Source organism: Eleginops maclovinus, chromosome 15, assembly GCF_036324505.1.
Source record: "Eleginops maclovinus isolate JMC-PN-2008 ecotype Puerto Natales chromosome 15, JC_Emac_rtc_rv5, whole genome shotgun sequence".
In the NCBI taxonomy this organism is placed as follows: domain Eukaryota; kingdom Metazoa; phylum Chordata; class Actinopteri; order Perciformes; family Eleginopidae; genus Eleginops; species Eleginops maclovinus.
The window spans coordinates 18,004,965-18,029,217 of NC_086363.1; the positions used below are offsets into that span (position 1 = coordinate 18,004,965).

The window sequence follows — 24,253 nt, forward strand, 5'->3', positions numbered from 1 at the left end:
TTTTGACTATCTTTGTAATCGTTTTGCCTCTCTTTGTAGTCAAGACTTTGTTGTCGTTTTGACTCTCTTTGTAGTCGTTTTGACTCTCTTTGTAGTCGTTTTGACTCCCTCTGTAGTCGTTTTGACTCTGTCTGAAGATGTTTTGACTCTATGAGGTTGTTATGACACTCTTTGTAGTAATTTTGACTCTCTTTGCAGTCGTTTGACTCCCTCTGTAGTCGTTTTGACTCTCTCTGTAGTCGTTTTGACTCCCTTTGTAGTCGTTTTGACTCCCTCTGTAGTCATTTTGACTCTGTCTGTAATCCTTTTGACTCTCTTTGTAGTCAAGACTTTGTTGTCGTTTTGACTCTCTTTGTAGTCGTTTTGACTCTCTCTGTAGTCGTTTTGACTCCCTCTGTAGTCATTTTGACTCTCTGTAGTCATTTTGACTCTCTTTGTAATCGTTTTGCCTCTCTTTGTAGTCAAGACTTTGTTGTCGTTTTGACTCTCTTTGTAGTCGTTTTGATTCTCTTTGTAGTCGAGACCTTGTAGTCGTTTTGACTCTGTCTGAAGATGTTTTGACTCTATGAAGTTGTTATGACTCTTTTTGTAGTAATTTTGACTCTCTTTGCAGTCGTTTATACTCTCTGAAGTCATTTGACTCTCTCTGTAGTCATTTTGACTCCCTCTGTATTCGTTTTGAATCCCTCTGTAGTCGTTTTGACTCCCTCTGTAGTCGTTTTGACTCTCTTTGTAGTCGAGACTTTGTTGTCGTTTTGACTCTCTTTCTAGTCATTTTGACTCTCTCTGAAGTCGTTTTGACTCTCTCTGTAGTCATTTTGACTCCCTCTGTAGTCGTTTTGACTCCCTCTGTAGTCGTTTTGACTCTCTTTGTAGTCGAGACTTTGTTGTCGTTTTGACTCTCTCTGTAGTCATTTTCACTCTCTTGGAAGTCATTTTCACTCTCTTTGTAGTCGAGACTTTGTTCTCGTTTTGACTCTCTTTGTAGTCATTTTCACTCTCTTGGAAGTCATTTTCACTCTCTCTGTAGTCATTTTGACTCTCTCTGTAGTCATTTTGAATCTCTGTAGTCATTTTGACTGTCTTTGTAGTCGTTTTGCCTCTCTTTGTAGTCGAGACTTTGTTGTCGTTTTGACTCTCTTTGTAGTCATTTTGTCTCAGTCTGAAGTCATTTTGATTCTCTTTGTAGTCATTTTGACTCTCTTTGTAGTCATTTTGACTCTTTGCAGTCGTTTTGCCTCTCTTTGTAGTCGTTTTGACTCTCTTTGTAGTCAAGACTTTGTTGTCGTTTTGATTCTCTTTGTAGTCGTTTTGACTCTCTTTGTAGTCAAGACTTTGTTGTCGTTTTGACTCTCTCTGTAGTCATTTTGACTCTCTCTGTAGTCATTTTGAATCTCTGTAGTCATTTTGACTCTCTTTGTAGTCGTTTTGCCTCTCTTTGTAGTCGAGACTTTGTTGTCGTTTTGACTCTCTTTGTAGTCATTTTGACTCTCTTTGTAGTCAAGACTTTGTTGTCGTTTTGACTCTCTTTGTAGTCATTTTGACTCTCTTTGTAGTCATTTTGACTCTTTGCAGTCGTTTTGCCTCTCTTTTTAGTCAAGACTTTGTTGTCGTTTTGATTCTCTTTGTAGTCGTTTTGACTCTCTTTGTAGTCATTTTGACTCTCTTTGTAGTCGTTTTGACTCTCTTTGTAGTCAAGACTTTGTTGTCGTTTTGACTCTCTTTGTAGTCATTTTGACTCTCTTTGTAGTCGTTTTGCCTCTCTTTGTAGTCAAGACTTTGTTGTCGTTTTGACTCTCTTTGTACTCTTTCTGACTCAGTCTGAAGTCGTTTTGATTCTCTTTGTAGTCGTTTTGACTCTCTTTGTAGTCGAGACTTTGTTGTCGTTTTGATTCTCTTTGTAGTCGTTTTGACTCTCTTTGATGTCATTTTCAATCTCTTTGTAGTCATTTTGACTCTCTCTGTAGTCATTTTGACTCTCTCTGTAGTCATTTTGAATCTCTGTAGTCATTTTGACTCTCTTTGTAGTCGTTTTGAATCTCTGTAGTCATTTTGACTCTCTTTGTAGTCGTTTTGCCTCTCTTTGTAGTCAAGACTTTGTTGACGTTTTGACTCTCTTTGTACTCTTTCTGACTCAGTCTGAAGTCGTTTTGATTCTCTTTGTAGTTGTTTTGACTCTCTTTGTAGTCGTTTTGACTCTCTTTGTAGTCATTTTGACTCTCTCTGTAGTCGTTTTGACTCTCTTTGTAATTGCTTTGACTTTTTTGCAGTCGTTTTGACTTAAATTATAGTCATGTTGAGTCTCTCTGTAATCGTTTTGACTTTTTGACTCTCTCTGAAGTTCTTTTGATTCTCTTTGTAGTCGTTTTGACTCTCTTTGTAGTCATTTTGACTCTCTCTGTAGTCGTTTTTACTTTTTGACACTTTGTAATCATTTTGGCTCTCTCTGAAATCGTTTTGACTCTCTTTGTACTCTCCTTGTAGTCATTTTGACTCTCTTTGTATTCGTTTTGACTCTCTTTGTAATCTCTTTTTCGTCATTTTGACTCTCTTTGTAGTCATTTTGTCTCTCTTTGTAGTCATTTTGACTCTCTTTGTATTAGTTTTGACTCTCTTTGTAATCTCTTTGTCGTCATTTTGACTCTCTTTGTCGTCATTTTGACTCTCTTTGTATTCGTTTTGACTCTTTGTAATCTGTTTGTAGTCATTTTGACTCTGTAGTCGTTTTGAATCTCTCTGAAGTCGTTTTGACTGTCTTTGTAATCTGTTTGTAGTCATTTTGTCTCTCTTTGTAGTCGTTTTGACTGTCTTTGTAATCTGTTTGTAGTCATTTTGACTCTCTTTGTCGTCATTTTGACTCTCTTTGTAGTCATTTTGACTCTCTTTGTATTAGTTTTGACTCTCTTTGTAATCTCTTTGTCGTCATTTTGACTCTCTTTGTCGTCATTTTGACTCTCTTTGTATTCGTTTTGACTCTTTGTAATCTGTTTGTAGTCATTTTGACTCTGTAGTCGTTTTGATTCTCTCTGAAGTCGTTTTGACTTTTTCACTCTTTGTAGTTGTTTTTACTTTCTCTGTAGTCCTTTTGACTCTCTCTGTAGTCCTTTTGACTCCCTCTGTAGTCATTTTGACTTTCTCTGAAGTTGTTTTGACTCTCGCTGTAGTCATTTTGACTCTCTCTGAAGTCGTTTTGACTCTCTCACTCTTCATAGTCGTTTTGACTCTCTCTGAAGTAATTTTGACTCTCCCTGTAGTCATTTTGACTCTCTCTGTAGTCCTTTTGACTCCCTCTGTAGTCATTTTGACTTTCTCTGGAGTTGTTTTGACTCTCGCTGTGGTCAATTTGACTCTCTCTGAAGTCGTTTTGACTCTTTTACTCTTTGCAGTTGTTTTTACTCTCTCTGAAGTCGTTTTGACTCTCTCTGTAGTCCTTTTGAATCCCTCTGTAGTCATTTTGACTTTCTCTGAAGTTGTTTTGACTCTCTCTGTATTCATTTTGACTCTCCCTGAAGCCGTTTTGACTTTCTTTATAGTCGTTTTGACTCTCTCTTGTGTCATTTTGACTCTGTCTTTAGTCGTTTCGACTCTCTCTGTAGTCATTTTGACTCTCTTTGTAGTCCTTTTGACTCTCTCTGAAGTCGTTTCGACTCTCTTTGTAGTCCTTTTGACTCTCTATTTAGTCGTTTTGACTCTCTTTGTAGTCATGTTGACTCTCTCTGAAGTCGTTTTGACTTTCTTTGTAGTCATTTTGTGAGTCTTGTAGACTCCCCTTACACTTGATGCCAGCTCATTCAGTAATCCCTTTATGTCTCCATAAATCCATAACACTATATAAAAACATTTAAACTTCTATTTCACTTCATGTAGAACTGTTCCTTTTCCATTTCCTGTTCTTAAGTCTTAGTTATTCCTGTTTATCAGTAGTAGCTTTGTAACATGTAACAATGGCCCAAAATCTGATCTGAGGACATGTTCAATAACGCTCTAGACTCTGGTTGTGTAGATGGTCTGCTACTAGGAGCTACAAGAACAACCATATGAGCCGGTCTGACTGCAGACTGAAGCTCATGTGCACACTTTAGAATAACAAACTACAGTCTGTCTGTTTATACAACAAAAAATCAGAATTTGGGAAAAAACGTCAAAATGTTGAGAAAATGTTTTCAGAAAAAGTTCGAATTTTCACAAAAACAAAAAATGTTGTGACTTTGAGAATATAGTCAGTATAAAAAAAAAAAGCTGCAATGTAAACAATGAGTTTTATTAGAGATAATTCACAGATACACTGAGGTGATCGGAAAGTTTTCCGTATTGCATTAAGTTATCACATATTGTAATCAAAATGGTTAGTTTTTCGCTTTAAAACATCTATAACTTGTGAAACAGTTATTTTCAAAACGTTAAAACAGTTAATTGGGAAAGTTAAGGTTGGTAAAGCCGGCGATGCAATTACGCTATCCGGAAGTACCAACACATAACAGGTCTGTTATTGGGCAGTATGCAGGTATGTTATTGGTCAGTATGCGGGTCTGTTATTGGTCAGTATGCGGGTCTGTTATTGGTCAGTATGCGGGTCTGTTATTGGTCAGGATGCAGGTCTGTTATTGGTCAGTATGCGGGTCTGTTATTGGTCAGTATGCGGGTCTGTTATTGGTCAGTATGCGGGTCTTTTATTGGTCAGTATGCGGGTCTGTTATTGGTCAGTATGCAGGTCTTTTATTGGTCAGTATGCAGGTCTGTTATTGGTCAGTATGCAGGTCTGTTATTGGTCAGTATGCGGGTCTGTTATTGGTCAGTATGCAGGTCTTTTCTTGGTCAGTATGCAGGTATGTTATTGGTCAGTATGCAAGTCTGTTATTGGTCAGTATGCGGGTCTGTTATTGGTCAGTATGCAGGTCTGTTATTGGTCAGTATGCGGGTCTTAATAGACATTTTGCAGGTTTGGGCCAGGGGGACGGAGGACGCTTTTGGCTAGCAGGCCCATTCAGTCACCCATACATAATTGGACACATCCAGATGTAGACCAACCATTGGCTCCATGGCCTCTTTATACTTCCTGTTCCCCAGATGAGTTCCACATGTTTTAACTTTGCATTTCTTATCTTTATAGACAACTGAAGAGGCTTTCGTTGAACCATGGCCTCTGGTGCCTGCTCCTGTGCTGTCTGGCACTGCTTATATGGTTATCCAGCAACTCCGGGTGTGACAGCTTTCCACTCAAAGACCCCTACCAGAGGTTTTCAAATACGGTTCAGCGCCCTACTTCTTACCATGACCGATTGAACAACATAATTAAACCAATTAAAACCAAAGAAAGAATTACTGTACCTCCTAATGTACTTCCTCCTGTGTATACTACCCTACCTCCCAAGGGTCTTCAGTTCCATCAAGCCTACCCACGTAACTACCACTTCATAATGGATAACAAAGAAGTCTGCAAGACCAATACCCCCTTCCTGGTCTTGTTGGTTCCAGTGGCACCTAAGAACGGGGCGGCTCGGGACGCCATCCGGCAAACGTGGGGCAAAAACAGCGAGGTTCAGGGGGATGTGGTGCTCACCCTGTTCATGCTGGGCCTTTATAGAGGAGCCGATGTGGATGTGGTGCAGGAGAAACTCCAACAAGAGAACCTACTGCACCACGACTTGATCCAGAGCAACTTCCTGGACACTTACCTCAATCTGACCATCAAAACCATGGTGATCATGGACTGGCTGGCCACTCGCTGCCCCAAAGCAGTGTACGCCATGAAGGTGGACTCGGACATTTTCCTGAACATTGACAATTTAGTGATGATGCTACAGAAGCCAGACATCCCTAAGCTGAACTACCTGACCGGGATGCTCATGTGGCACAGGCCGGTCATCCGATCAAAGAGCTCCAAGTGGTACGTCCCTGTGGAGATGTACCCAGAACCTTTCTACCCCACCTACACTCTGGGAATGGGATATGTCTTCTCCAACGATCTTCCGAAGAAGATTGTGGAGGCTTCAAAATCGATCAATCACTTTACCATAGAGGACGCTTATGTTGGATCTTGCATGAAAAAGCTGGGACTTTCGCCCCGATCTCCACCCAATCCGTCCCAGTTCGGGGCCTATAACCGGAAGTATGATCGCTGCCAATATTCCAAGATCATCACTTACATCCTGGAGTCTCCCAAACAGCTGGTGGATTACTGGACAGACTTGAAGAGGCCTGAACCCCCTTGTTAGGACACTGACACATCACCTGGATGCAGGAAACTGGAAGGTTGATTTATTTGTGTGTTTCTTTTGGGGGGGCCAATAGCTCAATCTGTATGGATTGGAAATGGGAGGATCGCCGGTTCCTAGACTGGACAACGTACCAAGTGTTAACTGGTACCATGTACCATTCTACCTCCGGGGCACTGCCAGGTGGTGTTTTTATTGCCTTTGAGCATGGCACCAGACCCCAAACTGCTCTGATAACAACAGAAATGAGAATTTGTGATCACCAATGGGAAAACAGGTTTTTCATCTGCATTAAAGAAATGGTCATCATGAGGTACTTTCATGACTTTTGACAAGCTAACCAATCAGAGCAGAGTGGGCTCTGGATTCAGATAGAGGGCGAAATGATGTGCTGCAAATAAAGAGCCTTTTAAACATTAAAGCATGGAGACATGTCCCAGTAAAAAATGAATACTAATATACACCTGAACATCAGCAGGAGTTTTTTCTTTTAAAGCTTGATCTGGTTCTGGCTTAGTTTCACACCTTCGGTCCCCCATAGCAGAGACACAGGTATATATGGAATGCTTATCACCATTAGCAGAGAAGAAGAAGGAACCCTTACTGGTCCCACAGAGGGGGACACCACGGTAGCACTCTTTCGGGGATTTGAATTGGTGACCTTCCAGTTCCCAGGCCACATGTATGCTCTCTCTATAGTTAACTTTAAATCTTTAACCTAATTGCTGTATGGTTTGGTTGTATTTTCAAACTTTAATATATACAGCTCCGGAAAGAATGAAGAGACCACTGCAGCATATCAGTTTCTCTGGTTTTTACTATTTATAGGTTTGTGTTTGAGTTAAATTATATATATATATATATATATATATATATCTTTTTATTGTATTCTATAAACTATTGACAACACTTCTCTGTGTTGGACTTCAACAGACATTGGAATGGCTGCCATACATACATGAAGATTTAAGAAACATTTGGAGTGGTCTCTTCCTTTTTTCCCGAGCTGTGTGTTAATACCACTTTTTATTCTATTTTGACAGTTTTTTGTTGCAGTGTTATGAGTTTGTTCGTGTTATCCTGATCCATATTAGTAAAAATATGCTTCTATTTGTCACGATATGTGTTGTCTCGTTCATACTACCAAATCAAATTATTGTCACCCATGTTATTATGTAAGTAAAATCCTATTTTTTCAGATGTTTTATTCCACCACTAGGTGCTGCAGCAGGATAAGATGAATGCTGACCAGCAGAGCAAGTGGATCCTGCATCTATATTAAAACAATGGATCTAACCCTGACCCCGACCCTGACCCTCTCATCTCCAGAGAGCCACCTGGTACAAAACCGTTTTATGTTTCTTTGGTTTAAAAAAAACTTGTTAATGCACATATTGCTCCAAACATCCCCCAGATCAGGGTTTCAGAAGTACATTTTTAGCTTTAACTGAATTGTAATTTTCTTAAAAGGCATGACCTATTGGTTTCATGGGGCTGAGGGTAATAACATTTGTTAATAGCCCTTTTCATTCTGTTTAGCCTCCAGGGGCTTAGAGGTCTATTGATCAGGTATTGCAAAACCAACTACTCAAGCAGTGAGACTTGTTTTGGATGGATTAGTCACTGAAGCAGGAGGCTTTCAGTCCTTACAAAGAGAAGTCCCTTAAGTGTTTTGGTGGCTCAAAATCATGTTATCTCTTAACAATCACTGAACACGTTCCCTTCATTGATGCATACAGCTCTAAACTGTATGTGGCCACCGTCGCTTTTCCCTGTGGAACAAGTGACTTACCTTATAGTGTAGCCTCCACCCTTCTGGTTTCAGCCTTTGCAGCAGATATTTATGCTTTGACATGGCTTGAATCCAACTAAGTGTCCAACTCCATGTAGACGCATACAGCATATCCAAACATTACAAAATGTTTTAAGGTTTGTTTGAGATGAGCTTTGCTTTGCTTTGTAGGTAATACAAATATTAAAGATGCAGGGGTAAACTAAATGAAAGTAGTAGGACAGCCTGGTTCATTTAAGGAGAAAATGAGATAGAAGCCGCATTTCCCCCCTTTCATAATGGACAACAACTGACCAACCACTGACCAAACTGAAGAAGATATAAAGCAGCAGCAGCACAAATGAGTGTGAGTCAGGTGTGTGTTCTTACTAAATCCATACATGAGGGTGTTTGTAAAAGGAATACCACCTTTTCGTTATCCAAACCGTTTCGTTTTTTGAAAAATGTTCACTTTTTGATAATGCATAAATACAGGGGTTTTTTTTATGTAAAATATTACCCTACCCATCAAATACATGCAATGCTGTTTAAATTTGTGGATAAAAACATTGTGCAAGTAAATTGATAATGAAAGTGTGTTTAATCAACTTGTTTGGGAGTTAGGTAAAACTTACAGAGCTTATGTGAGAGTTTCATCACAAGCTAAAATCTCCCATTGAGCACTCAACTTGATTTACTAACCCCCCAGGCTTTCCTTGTCGAATCAACAAGTTTTGAAAAAAAATTAAAACATTGACTTTCAATACATATATTATTTCAACAGATTTCCCACAACTGTGTTAGGGTTAGTTGAAAGCATTAATAGTATGTTCGGATACAAAATATTAGGTTCAACGTTGCCTTAGGTAGCTAACTTTGAGGCTATAAAGAAACCTTTTTGAGAGTCTGATTAACGATCTGTTCCCATTTATACTCAAAAGCATTATTGGGGTCCATCATGGTTGTTGGGCGATATGGCCAGTCAAGGATAGGTCTCCCTGCAGGACAGAAACGCTTTCCTATACCAGATTTGGATAAGCTTTTAAATTCAGACAATAAAGCTGAAAGCACACAGTTCTGTAGTGTGCCAGAGGATTAAGTTTTCCCTTAATTGAAAAGCGTCTGTCATCTCTAAAAATACATTAATACAAGGCTTAAATCAAAAGGTGAAAAGCAAGTCAAGGCAAAACTGAACAAAACGTCCCGACAAACAACATACAAGGAGCCAACAATGACTGAAGGAAAATCAGGACTTAAATAGAATCTGAAGTAATGAGGGGATGAAGTGCAGGTTTTCAGGAGGTCAGGTGGTTGCAGGGCAGATGGAGAACAGGTGCAACTCGTTAGGCCAGGACAGACAATCATAACAGGTGGAAAAACACACAAAGGCTGCAAGACATCACACACAACATTTCAAAACCAAAAAAACCTAAACTAAACGCTAGGATCATGACAGACCTGGAAGCATTCCTAAAAAGCATTCAAAAGTAGCTTACACACCTGTGCCAGGTCCACAAATAAAATACTCCACATTAACCAAACACCAACAACAACTGACCTTTGAACAAATCACATGTGTTTAGAAATGAACAATTGTATTCTACGCTGGATGATGTGTTCGGAATTTCCTCATACTGTACGGAACAACCGTACAGTATAGTGTTTACATAAAAAGATATGCTCAATTACTCACTTTTTAATACTCTCTACCCTTTATATGATTCAAAGACACTTCTACGTTTAAATAATACCTGTGTTGAAATTTGAAACTGACCATGAATAATTGTCAATGAACCGCCTGGCTATCACATGAAATATAAACATTTAGGACACATCGTAAACCTTCTCTGCTTTTTTCATGATAAAGCAATAATTGTCTAAACAATATCAGCATTGGTGTTACCGTAGAACTGTAACAGGAAGATCAAATATGGGGGCCAATTTGCGCCAAAAATGTCCTTAGGTATTCTGTTTTCCAATGCAATTTGTTGTCTTTATTTTTACATTTTCTTGTCACTACATTATATTTTTACTTGGTTATCGCTTTGCATTTGCATTTATTTGACTTTGTTTCCTTTTCATACATGCTGATGACATACATCTTTAATAAACGGACACAAATATGTGGTTTATTTTCTTTGAATGTAACCAAAACAGCTGGGCTCTTTCATAAGCCTTACCCAGACAGGAGCATAAAGAAGGATGTTTTAAATAGCTGTGGATGATTAATACACACTTAGTGAATTGAGTATTCAGCATTGGAGTCAGCTGTACTGATTGAAAATCAGATTACAGTGCAGTTCACACGAATGTCACACAGTGTGGTTGTTTTTTTGTTTCCATAGTTTGTGAACAATATGGAGCTCTATGGCCCTTAATATGATAAAGAGAAGTCAGTTTTAAATAATACACACAAAGAAAAAATGGCCTGATATTTTTACCGAAAAAAAAAAACCATCACTCCAGCAAGGAACAATGATTATTTTATATGAATAAATAGTCTTTTAGAATTCTCAGGTTATTTACAGTATGAATCAAACTAGTTTTGCATTCAGGAGATGGCCCTGAAGCTTTTTAAAATAACAGTAATCACACCAGCAACTCATGTGACATATTTGAGTTCCAGGTAAAACTTCAGGAGACATCAATGTATCTTCAAAAATGTTACATGTTGTAATTTTAAAATAAAGCACACACAATAGAGAAGTAAATTTGATTAAAGTGTAAGTTTATTAGATGTCAGTGTGTGCATGAACTATTGTAATGTGTAAGGATTGGCATAATCCAACGGAAGTGACAAAACAAAGTAGTACAGTATTTAAATCTGCAAATACAACAACAGTAACTTACATGATGAAATCTGAAAATACTTCTCCTTTGCAAAACAGTTTTTTGCACAAACGTGACTCCTTACTTCCTCATCAAACATCAGACTAAAAACAGCAAAACAACCAATACCTGAGATTCAGTTTGATGCCAAACATCTAATCTATCATCTAACAGCAGGCCAGGATCAGTTCAATCATGTCATCTGCAAAACCTTAAGACTTACATTCATGATTATTCATGGAACGTTTTGCTTTTTGTAGATCTGGCAAATGAACCATGAGCAAACCCACCCCAGCCTGTGTTAAATGCTCACTATTTGCATAAACATTAGTTTTTCAGTCATGATCAAGCCAACCAATAGGTGTGCATATCGAGAAAAAAAAGTCACTTTATCTTTAACTTCTACTCAGACATCAAACTCACACAGACTAATCACATGACCCACAAAAATATGGAAAACAAAAAAACTACAGTCTGAAAATATATACTATGAATTAAAACATTGGTCATCATTGATAAAGCATTCAAATCCAAGCAGCAAGTCAGGGTCGAACTAGACTAGAAATATTGGAACAATGAAGAAAGTGCAGACCTGAGGCAACGCCAGGTGGGTGTAAAAGGTTTGGTGCAACATTTTTTTACATGAGTAGTGGTAAGTGGATTTCATACAAAGAACATGAGGATTGAGGTGTCGATCTACAAGGAAACATGCTAATAAGCTTTATTTAGCAGACAATTTCAGTGGTTAAACAACATAAACATGTATGTAAGGGTACCCAATACAACAGCAACCCAAAATAATACTTTATGAATGCTTTTGTGAAGATTATTTTGAAAATGTATAGAAATGCAAAAGGATAAAATGCACCCTAAATCCGCAGTCTTTCAAGCAGAGGTGTTTTATTTCACCCACCTACATCTGGATCAAAATGATATGTCTAACACAAGCCAGGTCTATAAATAAAAGGAATGACTCATATTTAGTAAATCAGACCTTCGTACTTGGCAGATAGTGATAATGTGCAATTCATGGTGCTATAGAGTGGTGCAGGTAAGAGTCCTAAAACTTGGAAATGAACCCTTGTCTCAAGTAAAGTTTTTTTTTAATGTATTTTTTTTATTTTTGGTTAGATGCCTGGAATAAGATCTGTGGTTAAAGCAAGCTTAAGAGATTTCAACATTTTGCTCTAAGACATAAAATAGTAAGTAACAAAATGAGACTACAAAAGTTGCCACTTCGAACATTTGCCACCTTTAGCTTAATGATGCTAATGTTAGCTTTTTAGTTCTGGCGATTGCATTTAAACTTCAAAGATAATAAAATGTATGTCAATATGTGGAGATTATCCTGCTGAATATAACATTTAAGTATCATAAACATGTGTTTGCTACGATGCTTTTGTTTAGCAATATTCTTAAATCCAATGGAATAGTCCAACTGCCTCTTGTCCATGGAGCTCTTACGATGCTCTTATGATGCTAAATTCCAACGCAATTCATGCTTAGTGAAATCACACATCAATTTATAAACTGTCGCATGATTAACAATCATTTATCTGTGTTGGATTGTACCAATTGAGTTTTGTAGTGTTTTGTTTTCTTGAAGATTTTATAAATATGGCTTTTTTAAGTACAGCATCCTTATTGACTGACCCTTAGCTTAGTATAGAGTCACATGTGTGCCAAATGAAAACAATGGATTGACAGGTTAGAAGTAGTACACAAAGACATGACAAGGTTAAGCCATGATTCAAGAAAATATACATTTTTTATCTTTAAATAAAAAACACAGACTGAAGCACACTGATAAATTACGACAACACTTCTTTTAAATAATTGACGCTGAAAACGAATATAAGTGCCTCTGAGCCATTTCTGTCCTGCTTAGCCAAAAACCATAATTAGCTTATTTTTGTAAAATTGCTATAGACCTGTCTAAGTGAAAATGGCATATGGATTAACACAAAGTGTTTAGTGGACTGTAAGTTTGTAAACTTTTAAAGAGACCCTGTGTGTGCCTAATAGATACATTTAGTCAAACTGAGTTAGTGTCAAAATGTCTGACAGAGGTCAGTCAGGTGTTTCAGACAGAAGGACATGTCCAAACACTTAGGTTCAAGCACCTGTACCGTGGTGAGTGCTGGAGGAAATCAAGAGGCTAAATGTGTTAGTTTTAAGGGCTCAGCAGGACAGTGCCAAATAAGTTTGACCAGCAAAGGGAACACTAGAGAAAGTGTAACACAACAAGACAATGCAGCACATTTTTAAAAACAATTTTGGTGTTGGTTGACATGCACTTTGCTTTCAATCACAACTTGGAAGGATTTGTTATAAAGAAGGGTTCTTTGGGCAATGTATCCTTGATTAATCTGTAAGCTGACTTGGGAATCAAATGTCTGAAATCTTAAATAGAGATTCCAATAAGACATGATTTGGATATGAGTAGAGAAGCTCGCTTTTTGCAGCAATATATTGCTGTAACAATGACTGATTCTTACGACATTGCGTTAAAAAGTATTTGAGGTAGTTTGTAATCTATTGATAGACATAGTTACTCCTTGTCGTCTTGTAATTCATTTCACTGCAACAACCCTCTTTCCATGCTGTCCATTACACTTTCATTTCATACTGCACATTCAATTAGTTAAAAACTCAAAACTCGAGGTAAATATTGCGGTCTCTCCTGGATGATAGTGTAAAAATCTAGTCTCCACATCCAACATGTGAGCATGGACCTTTGATGTAAACTTCATTCCAACTGACCCTGCTGTTGAACTCTCTCAGCACTCGAGAGCATGCCTGTGTCGAAGAACAATCAATCCCCTAATCAACTGCCTTCATTCTACCCACCAAAGGACATTTTTAAAAGCGTGATTGAAAATCTCCAAATTGGTCAATTGTGATTCATGTAATGAAAGTGTGCAAGACAGAAGTGCAAAAGCGAATCCATTTTCTTTTTGTATTGCTTATCTTCAATCCAGGGATGTGCATACATTAACATTAAACATGCATTTATAGAACATTTTGAGAACGAGACATCAGGCATGTGCAAAGGGCAAAACATTAAACCAGGTACATGGTAAGAGAACACTTAATCAGTTTCTTGTCAAGGGTAAGGGTGACTTTCATATGATTGCTAAGACCTTAAAAGCATGTGTCATGTACAGTCACTAGGCCATGTTTTTGTAGCTAGCTTGAATAGTTTGTTTACTTTTGCTCAAACTGATTTTGAAAACTACATTTAAGCATCCCCACAATTTAAATGACTTTCCACTTTCTGCATTACACTTGTATATACCACAGAACATAGCTGCAAATGCAAGTGGATAGTAAAGGGGACAACTACTAAAGGTAGGTAGCATTGTAAGGGCTTGCATGGGCACTAGTGGCAAGGTTGAAGTAGACATGCTAGCTAGCTGTAAGCCTAGTTAGCTAACAACGTAGCATTTCAACCCTCGCCTTTTAGGTCGTAGTTGTTCAGCTACTGTATCTCTATTAAGTATGAAGTTGCAGGCAGAAGTGGGATAGAGTAGCATAAAACTGGTAGCAGGGAGGAAGGTTATTCATTAATTCTTGTTTGTTTTAATGCATTCACAAACAGGAAGTCACAGCGCTTTGCCACTTGTAACCACTGCTTCAATGCAACAATGCAATGACAGTAAGGCATAATGATTACATTACAGAACCACATTCTGTCTGTGCTTTGCTGTTTGTGTCAGTATATGAAAAGCAAGAAATGAGTTAGTTGTGACAATACTTTTTTATATGAATACATTATAATATATAAATGTATAACTTTTGATAGGGCTAGGCTAGCTGCTTCCAGTTTTAATGTTAAAATAAGCAAATGGCCCCCCTGTGTTTAACTTCATACTCAACACAAGACTGTTATCAATGTTCACGTCTTACTCTAGACAAAAACTTTTATAAGTATATTTACCCCAAAAAACCAACAATGATCATTATTTATCATTTTAAAAATAGTTATTTCGGGCTATGGCAAAAACAGACATCAAACCAACAATTAAACTATTTAAAAATGGTCCCTGAATCAACCACAATTGCTTCCATACCCATTGCCACAACTGTACGTTTGGTGGTTAAGGAAAGACATTTAATTTGTTGAAACCAAAATAACATCTGGAGTTGTTTCTTTGAGTTGATTTTGTGTTTCCATAAACTTTTGTGCAGCAATCCATTAAATACCCACACCAAAAACAGGTTTAAATGCATACTGATTGGCTTTGCAATGGAAGTGAACTGTCCTTGTCATATTTCATTATTTGAGCCATATAACATCTCATTGTGTGTAGTTTCAGTGCTTTTTGAGACATATTTAGGGTATACAAGCAACAGGTGTAGCAGTACAAAACACAACAGCAAGTACAAACAGTAAAAACACGACTTAGAGTTTGACGGTTACACCCAAAACCTGTTTGGAAATGGCTCACGTCAGGTGGATATTTCTGCTTTATTTGCAGTTTGCAGTAGAAACACTGTTGAAAATATATTTAAATCTTTATAGTAATTTCACACTTTTGTAACATTTGAATACATAAAAGTTATAGCTTTAGATTGTGACTTAACTTTGATTGGAAACTTCTTAAGTTCAATCCTCAGTCAAGACGAATTGTGAGATCAAAACGGGAGTGAGTCAGTCGGTAACATCACTGATGTACGGTACTTTTGTCTTCATGGCAATAGAAGAGAGTGCGTCTGGTGTACGGAAAAACGTCAAGAAGCTCACACAGCACATCACTTGTATGAAAACTCAACTCCACATAATAAGCAAAACCTTGCCAGAAAGATGTGGGTGGGACCAGGAGCTGCTGTGGTAGGCATACGAAAATCCGTGGGTGTAAAAACAAGAAGCGACACTCGGGATCCACCGGCAATAACACTGAGCTGTTGATGAGGTCATAGCAGGTGACAGGCAGCGTGTGATTGGGTAAGTGTAGGGCACAGAGGGCAGGGAACAAGGCAAACAGTCCGAAGAAGAAGAAGAAGAAGAAGAAGAAGAAGAAGAAGAAGAAGAAGAAGAAGAAGAAGAAGAAGAAGAAGAAGAAGAAGAAGAAGAAGAAGAAGAAGAAGAAGAAGAAGAAGAAGAAGAAGAAGAAGAAGAAGAAGAAGAAGAAGAAGAAGAAGAAGAAGAAGAAGAAGAAGAAGAAGAAGAAGAAGAAGAAGAAGAAGAAGAAGAAGAAGAAGAAGAAGAAGAAGAAGAAGAAGTAAGAGGGTAACACAGTCTAAAGTGACTCTCACATCTCCATTTGAGATTCTTTGTCTGGAGTACTGTCCTTTACCGTGCCAGAGATTGTGTAAAACCTGCAGGGACATAAAAACGAATCAATGAATCACTATTTTTTGAAGATTTTCTGTTTTGCCAACTGTGCCTTTATTAAAAGGAAGACACCCACCCACCACCCATATTTCACTGCAACAACCCTCTTTCCATGCTGTCCATTACACTTTCATTTCATACTCCACATTTAATTAGTTAAAAACTCAAATCTCGAGGTAAATATTGCGGTCTCTCCTGGATGATAGTGTAAAAATGTAGTCTCCACATCCAACATGTCAGCAGGGACCTTTGATGTACCCTTCCTTTTTAAAATTCAGACAGGAGTCTTGGCACTCAACTTCATTCCCACTGAAGAACAATCAATCCCCTAATCAACTGCCTTCATTCTACCCACCAAAGGACATTTTGAAAAGCGTAATTGAAAATCTCCAAATTGGTCAATTGTGATTCATGTAATGAAAGTGTGCAAGACAGAAGTGCAAAAGCGAATCCATTTGGGTGGGTGTAAAAACAAGAAGCGACACTCGGGATCCACCGGCAATAACACTGAGTTGTTGATGAGGTCATAGCAGGTGACAGGCAGCTTGTGATAGTGTAAGTGTAGGGCACAGAGGGCAGGGAACAAGGCAAACAGTCCGAAGAAGACAGAAGGAAGAGATAGAAAGGAAGACACCCCCCCTCAACCCCAGGCGCTGTACAATAGCTGACCACTGCTCCTAGTACTAGGATGCAGGGGTCACATTTCACTGTATGTGCTGTGTGCATGTATATGTGACAATTGAAGAGGGTTTCATCCTCCGATTCTTCTTTGTCTTCATTGCTCATTTTCAATATTGCATTTTGTGCTTCTTCTGTGACAAATTTACATGTTTAATGTTCAAAAAACTCTCTTTATTTTTCTCACATTGCCTGTGCTGCAGCTTCTCTTTACACCCTCTGTCTCAAACCACAGCCGGCTCTGATTGGCCAACCACTTAGCGATGTCCTACCCGTAACCTTATCACGTATAACGTGCGGTAGAGTGATCAGAGTGCTGTCACCTTGTTACAGAAGTAAACAAAGGAGTCCAATGGAGGCGTTTCAGGCAGTGGGAGGGATTGTGTGGGAGAGAAACTTCCTCTCGATGGGACATTGATTTAAGCCTTTGCATACCATTTGCATGCACAAAAAACACCTGAAAGCTGAAAAAAAAAATTAACAGAGGCGGTTACCCTTGTAAATAGCCCCAAAGTTAAATAGCCCCAAGGCCAAAGTTGACGTGCAATAAATGAACGAGCAAATCATAATCCCAAAATGAACTTCTTCAAACTGTTGATTTATGTTTGATATGGGGCAGCTGTGGCTAAGGGGGGTATTGCTCTGATCTGCAAATCAGGGGTCACGTTCCATACCGCCCTTTGCGGTCAACATTTCAGCTGGTAGCCACACAGCAAACCAATGTTCCAGTGAATATGGAGCGTGAATTAAATAACTAAAGCGAGCTAAAGCTAAGGCAGCACTGTGCCATGCGAGACGCCATGCTTCATTAACAGTTTCACAAAAGTAAATTCTAAAAGATAACGAACTCTGTTTAAAAGTAGAGCATATCATACATATCTTAGTCAAGTCCCAAGCCTTAATATAACAGCCTTGAAAAAGAAAATAATTGTGGAAAAAAAGAGTCTCACATAGGTTTCTGTGCATGTAAATGGTCTGCAAAGGCTAAGATCCTCCTGAGGGAATTTCTCTCCCACACACTCCCCCCTGCCTCTAACGCCTCCATTGGAATCCTTTGTTTACTTCCATTACATAATGACATCACTATGTAACACTAACACTTCTATTGGCTAGTGCTCCAACCCATTGTATTTGATAGGCTAAGGGCGGGACATTTACAACATCTCTTAGCGGTTTGCATCACAACAGAGCCGGCCAGCTAACCAATCAGAGCAGACTGCGCTCTGGCTTCCGGCAGAGGGTGAAAAGAGGTGCTGCAGCACAGAAAGTATGAGAAAAAATAGAGCACCATTTGAACATAAAAAACATGTCACGGTAGAAGCACAAAATGTAAATATGAAGCAAAACAATTGCAAAATATGACCTCTTTCCAGCAGACAGAAGATCCTTGTTAATGAACTTGCCGGACCATTCACCGCAATTAGCACGTTAGATTTGTATGTGTATATATGTGTGTATTTACATTAACTCAATTTACATTAATGTGTAAAGTCCAACTTGTTGTTTCCTTGAACCATTCCTTTTATTTTTCATATTTTTTGCCTTAGTGCTTCTTCCAGTTTTTCCTATTATTTGTCAGTTTGGAGTTCTTGCATATAAAAAGGGAATATCAATTTTAAAAAACACTCGTAACCCCCCAAAAAACAAAAACAAAGAAGATAACACTCATTTACCTTGACTTTCTGAAAGGCCTGTGTTTTTTCAGAGCCTTAAAACAGGAAGATCTGGCGCAGGAGTTTTTCAGGTCCACTACCTGGTAGATGATGGGGTTGTACATGGCGGAGGACTTGGCTAGCAGCGTGGGAATGACGGACACAGATATGGGCACGGAGTCTGGCTCACCAAACGCTGACACCACTGACACCACTGCATAAGGAATCCAGGCTATCAAGAAGCCTGTACAGATCAGCATTGCCACCTGGAATACAAAGAAACATGAAGGTCAACACAATTCATCAATGGTTACACTGAATCCTCTTATGTCTGAATGTCTCTTTTTATTTCCCACATCCTGCCACCCACCTTTGTGAGTTTTATCTCAAGGTTGTGGCCGTTTGTGATGCGGGCGTCAAGCTGTGAGATTTCCTTTGCTGATGACTTGACCTTGAAGATAATCATGACATAGGAGAAAACAATGATGCCTGCTGGTAGGATGAGACAGAAAAACAGGATGGCCATGACGAAGCTCTGGCCTGACACGGAGGCCTGGGCCAGCCACCAGTCCAATGTGCAGGAGGTCCCGAAGGGCTCCGGGGCGTAGTTTCCCCAGCCGATCAGGGGCATCGTTGCCCAGAAACCTGCGTACGCCCAAACGAAGAACAGGCACAGGAAGGCGTGGCTGCGCTTTAGCCATGTTCCTAAGAGTGAACAAATTGACGAGAAGGTTGGTCGAGTTGTGAGAGAGAGACAATAGAAGGAAAGTTTGTCAACTCAAATTACATTATTTCAATACAACGATGCAATTACTAGTTTCAGTTGTTAATGTGCAACCCATTTCAAGACAATTCAAATCAGACAGATGGTAGAAAACAAGAATTATTTAAGTTGCTGCTTTCTGAGTGCAGTTGCATCAGCATGTCATATAGACAAAGTCAGAAACTAGGTTGAGGATAACTCAAGATTATGAGATTTGGTTGAAACAAATCATAACAATTCATGTCCATGGCCTTTAATACTTAAGTCAGAGGTACCCCAGTGTGCCTTGAAGGAAATCTATCATTAATTTTTGTTTACTTTGTAATTGCAATACATTAAACAAGGGAGTATTAGAATTACCAGAAATAATTGATATTCCAGTCATTGGGTTAGGGTCCAGGTTACTTTATTTTATTTACCCTACCTTAAGCCTCTTAAATCAAAAAGCTCACCCACACACATTGCCATACATTTCTGTAATTCACTCTACATCCTTATACTTAGGAGAACAACGTCAAAGGAGATCCTGACATACCGTATCTGAGATGACAGATTTTGAAGTACCGGTCAAGACTGACCACGGTCATTGTTATGAGGCTCCCGCATCCGAAGAAGAAGCCCGCCCAGCCATAGAAACGACAACCCTCCCAGCCGAACAACCAGCGATGGGAGAAACTAGATACAACGAAAAAGGGCTTTCCTGTCACTGCAAGGACAAAGAAGGGGAAGGACAGAGATGAAGGAGAAGAAGATAAAAGGACAAGGTGCATGAAACGTGAAATGGATGGAAAAACAGGATGGGAAGGAGTGGAAATCGGGTTGAAGAAAGAGAGGAGGGGGTTGACAGAGAACAGATAAATAACAGAGTAAAAGGAACATGATTATGATAAGATAAAATGCTTATTCTCTACATCTAACCATTACAGATCACATACAGATTATAAGGAAGATACTAAGTCACTCAAGAATGAATAAATAAAGTTGTGATTCTGTTTCACGCCTAGCGCTTACGATGAAATCCATTAAGGCAGTATGCAAATACTACATTAAAGTAAAAATCTTTTTCAGAAGTCCAAGTCATCCACACAAGGCATGCAATATACTGTATAATGCTTGAGAATTTATACTAGACACAAACTAAACACAAAGGTACAAAGATAGCCAACATCCTTATTCCTTGAAAAACCATTACAGTTTTTGATCCGTCTGTACACCGGATGATCAAGCCATTTCATAAAAATGTTTAACTCCAAAACATCCTCATTTGGGACTCTCTACCCTGCTGTGGTTGGGGTTGCATAAGATCAATCTGTCAGGAATTGGAAAAGGTCTTGGTATTAGAAAAGTCTGTCAGGTCTTCGAAACCAGATCACTAAATACTATATGGACTGGTGAAGAAGAGGCAGTTTGCCTTCAGGTACGCTATATAGTTGATAGGTTGATTGTAGAGTCCAAACTCTACTGTGTGGGTTCTTTTTGCATATTCCAGCCCACACCAACATTCAAATTACATCTGGTGGCCCTGCCTTGATGCAAAATTGCAGGCAGAAAAACCTGACTGAGTTCTGTGTGTTTTGGTTCTGATGGCAAAAACCCTTTCACATTTACACAATATATTCAAAGGATGAAAAGCATGAATTCATGAGACAGCTTTTGTGACAAGTGCCGTACTTAACATCATAAAAGGAAATTGATTAAGAAGAGGGCTGCTTGTTAAAATCAACAGTTTGAGATTTCTAGTCCTGTCTTACGTTGTGTGTGAAGGTTATCGCCAATTTCAAGAAAGAATGCTTGTTCAAATCCCCCTGGTAATCCAGGGGGATTTGAACAAGCATTTTCTCTTGAAATTAACAAGGGTTAATGATATCAGCACATGGCTTAAGTATATTTATTTTAGCAGCAAACTGCAGTGACTCAGTATTCGATGTGTTGTTTGTCAGATGTCGACCCTCTCCCTAGAAACCTGGACAGATTAACTGCCATGGCATGAGAGGGATAGACTGTAGATCAAAGCTTTTCAAGGCCAGCTTACATGAGACATGATGTATTTTTTGAATTCCTGGAATCCCAGCAGGGTCGTAACACAAGGTTGCTCACATGTTTGGAGGCTTAATAGTATATTTACCGAAGTTAGGGCATGACGAAAACAGCAAAGAAACGTTCAGCCTTACAAAACAGGACATTGTTTTGTTTGCCCTTTGGCTTGGCTAGCCTAGTAATGAAACCATTGCTGTATTTGTCCTCCTGCTCAAGGATTATTGTGTTTAGAGAATAAGTGGATGGTTGAAATTTGGCATCTACAGTAGGCTGAGGCCCAATTAGTCCCAGCAAGCATACACAGTTTGTATAGGGAGTGTTTTTACTTGGTTTATGCCTTCTATCCACTTTTGCTCCATGTTATAGGAGTCTTTTTTCTTTGAAGATTCAGACTTCAGGGTTACTTAAAATTATTAAATTGGTGAAGGTTTGCCACCACTGTATTCAATATATTCATAATGAATTCACTTCAGCCGACCTATAATATCAATATCATTATTATGCCTCGAAAGTAGGCAACATTGAACAGTGTGGAAAGATTTAATCTAGGTTCAAAAAGTGTAACTTCCTTTCAAAAGACCCCACATAGACCATTTCACATGAGATGTATTTGCAAGAGAAATTCTAATGTTTAAAAAAAAAATTCAACGGTTACATCTAGTCAGTATGTGTTTGCAGGTCACAATTCTATAATATTGCTCAAACAGGGATAACATGTTTTGGGCCTATAATACTCTGCTTGTTGGTGACACAAAAGGAAAGGTCACAGATTAGGATTAATCCTCTAGGAGTTAATCAATATTCAACAAAGTCCAATGAAAAAAAGTAATTTCAAGGTTTCAAAGTGTTATTGGTGATATGCACAGCATATACAACGTATATGTTGGCAATGAAAATCTTATATCCCATGCTCCTCCAACAACTCAACATACATGGTGCGAATAAGATAAATAAAATAGTGCAAAAAGAGAGAAGAATATTTACAATAACAACAATAAAGATTTGAGGATGTGAAATATATACATATGTGGAATACATTGAGAGTATTTAAATACTTTACACTGTTGAATGAGGAGGTATGGACAGATGCATATGGCAGATATGTATAATATATATATATGTATGTGTGTACTATAAACAGATGTGAGTAGACATTCACACAGCTCAGGAGTTCAGCAGTCTTATAGCCTGTGGTATAAAACTGTCCCTGAGTCTGGTGGTCTTGGTCCGGATGCTGTGGTACCGTCTGCCAGACGGCAGCAGACAGAACAGATGGTTGCTGGGGTGATGGGGGTCCTTTAATATCCTACCGGCCTTCTTCCTACACCACTGGGTGTAGAGGTCCTCCATGGATGGCAGCTCCGTCCTGGTGATGTGCTGAGCAGTTTTCACCACCCTCTGTAGAGTCTTACGGTTGAGGGCGGTGCAACTGCAATACCAGGCGGTGATGCAGCCAGTCAGGATACTCTCGATGGTGCACCTGTAGAAGTTGCAGAGTATCCTGGAGTCCATGTTGAACATCCGCAGCCTGCGGAGGAAGAAGAGCCGCTGTCGAGCCGTCTTGGATATGACCCTGGTGTGATGTGTCCATGTCAGGTCCTCACTGATGTTTACCCCGAGGAACCTGAAGCTGCTGACTCTCTCCACAGGAGTCCCGTCGATGGTGATGGGTGTGTGTGCCTCTCTCTGCCTCTTCCTGTAGTCCACAATCAGCTCCTTTGTTTTGCTGACGCTGAGATGGAGGTTGTTGTCCTGGCACCAAGATGTCAGGGCTCTGACCTCCTCTCTGTACGCCGTCTCTTCGCCGTCTGTGATCAGGCCGATGACGGTCGTGTCGTCAGCAAACTTGATGATGGTGTTGGAGCTGTGTGTGGCCACGCAGTCGTGCGTGAACAGGGAGCAGAGGAGAGGGCTAAGCACACAACCCTGAGGGGCTCCGGTGTTGAGGGTCAAGGTGGAGGATGTGATGTTCCCCATCCGCACTGCCAGGGATCTGCCCGTCAGGAAGCTCAGGACCCAGTCACAGAGGATGCTGTTGAGCCCGAGGTCCCTGGGCTTAATGATGAGCTTGGAGAGCACAATGGTGTTGAATGCTGAACTGTAGTCAATGAACAGCATTCTCACATAAGTGTTCCTCTGGTCCAGGTGGGAGAGGGCAGTGTGGAGGGTGAGGGAGATGGCATCATCACCTGTTTGCTCTGTAGGCAAACTGCAGGGGGTCCAGTGAGTCAGGGAGGGAGGGGGTGATAAAAGTTTTGACTAACCGCTCAAAGCACTTCATGATGATGGAGGTGAGTGCAACTGGGCGGTAGTCATTGAGGCAGATGGGTTTTGTCTTTTTGGGGACAGGGACAATGATGGACTCTTTAAACCATGTGGGGACTACAGACTGGAGCAGTGACCTATTGAAAATGTCTGAAGTTTAATCAGTTTAAACTTGGAAACGATGTACAGTACGTGTTGTGATAGTGCCTATAACAAGACAGCTATGAACTATGAATATTCATACTAAATTTCATTGTAATCTTTCCAGAATTCAAGATGACATGCTCCAGACCAAAGCGTCAGATCGACCTACAGGCCAACTAAATAATCTGCTCAATGACCTTGTCATCTTTGGTTCCCTCAGGGCAAAAACTAATTTTGATAATGGAGAATATTAATAATGATAATGTATTTGGCCTCTCTTGATCCGTAGACTGTCTGTTACTGATTGGTATATGCACTTCTGGACACAAGATAAGATTATCGTCAGCGACAACTATCACTAATAGTTTTATTCTTTCCTCAATAAATGTATTATTTTTCTCTTGATAGGACTGCAACATATTCTGAGATATTACTGCCGGTACAAAAAACTTGATGGAATTATTTTATTAACGGAATGGGATCTTTATGATATTTAGGAATAGCACGCCATGTTCTTTGGGACCCTCAAAAGGCTTAATATGGGAAAGGATTATAGCACTG

General features: G+C 39.3%; 2 protein-coding genes across 2 annotated transcripts in view; one reads left to right on the top strand and one right to left on the bottom strand.

The window, feature by feature from the left end:
• The window catches only part of LOC134876440 (beta-1,3-galactosyltransferase 1-like), a 32,123-nt gene extending 22,014 nt beyond the window's left edge, over window positions 1-10,109 (top strand). Inside the window, exon 2 of the mRNA XM_063901363.1 lies at window positions 5,111-10,109. Within this exon, the coding sequence (XP_063757433.1) occupies window positions 5,111-6,215 (1,105 nt within the window). The 3' untranslated portion in view covers window positions 6,216-10,109. The remainder of the gene's footprint in view (window positions 1-5,110) is intronic.
• Window positions 10,110-16,007: 5,898 nt separating this feature from the next.
• Window positions 16,008-24,253, bottom strand: part of opn5 (opsin 5) — a 41,398-nt gene continuing 33,152 nt past the window's right edge. Inside the window, exons 4-7 of the mRNA XM_063902624.1 lie at window positions 19,782-19,952; window positions 18,854-19,188; window positions 18,505-18,749; window positions 16,008-16,137 (exon numbers count right to left, since the gene is read on the bottom strand). Of these exons, the coding sequence (XP_063758694.1) occupies window positions 16,071-16,137; window positions 18,505-18,749; window positions 18,854-19,188; window positions 19,782-19,952 (818 nt within the window). The 3' untranslated portion in view covers window positions 16,008-16,070. The remainder of the gene's footprint in view (window positions 16,138-18,504; window positions 18,750-18,853; window positions 19,189-19,781; window positions 19,953-24,253) is intronic.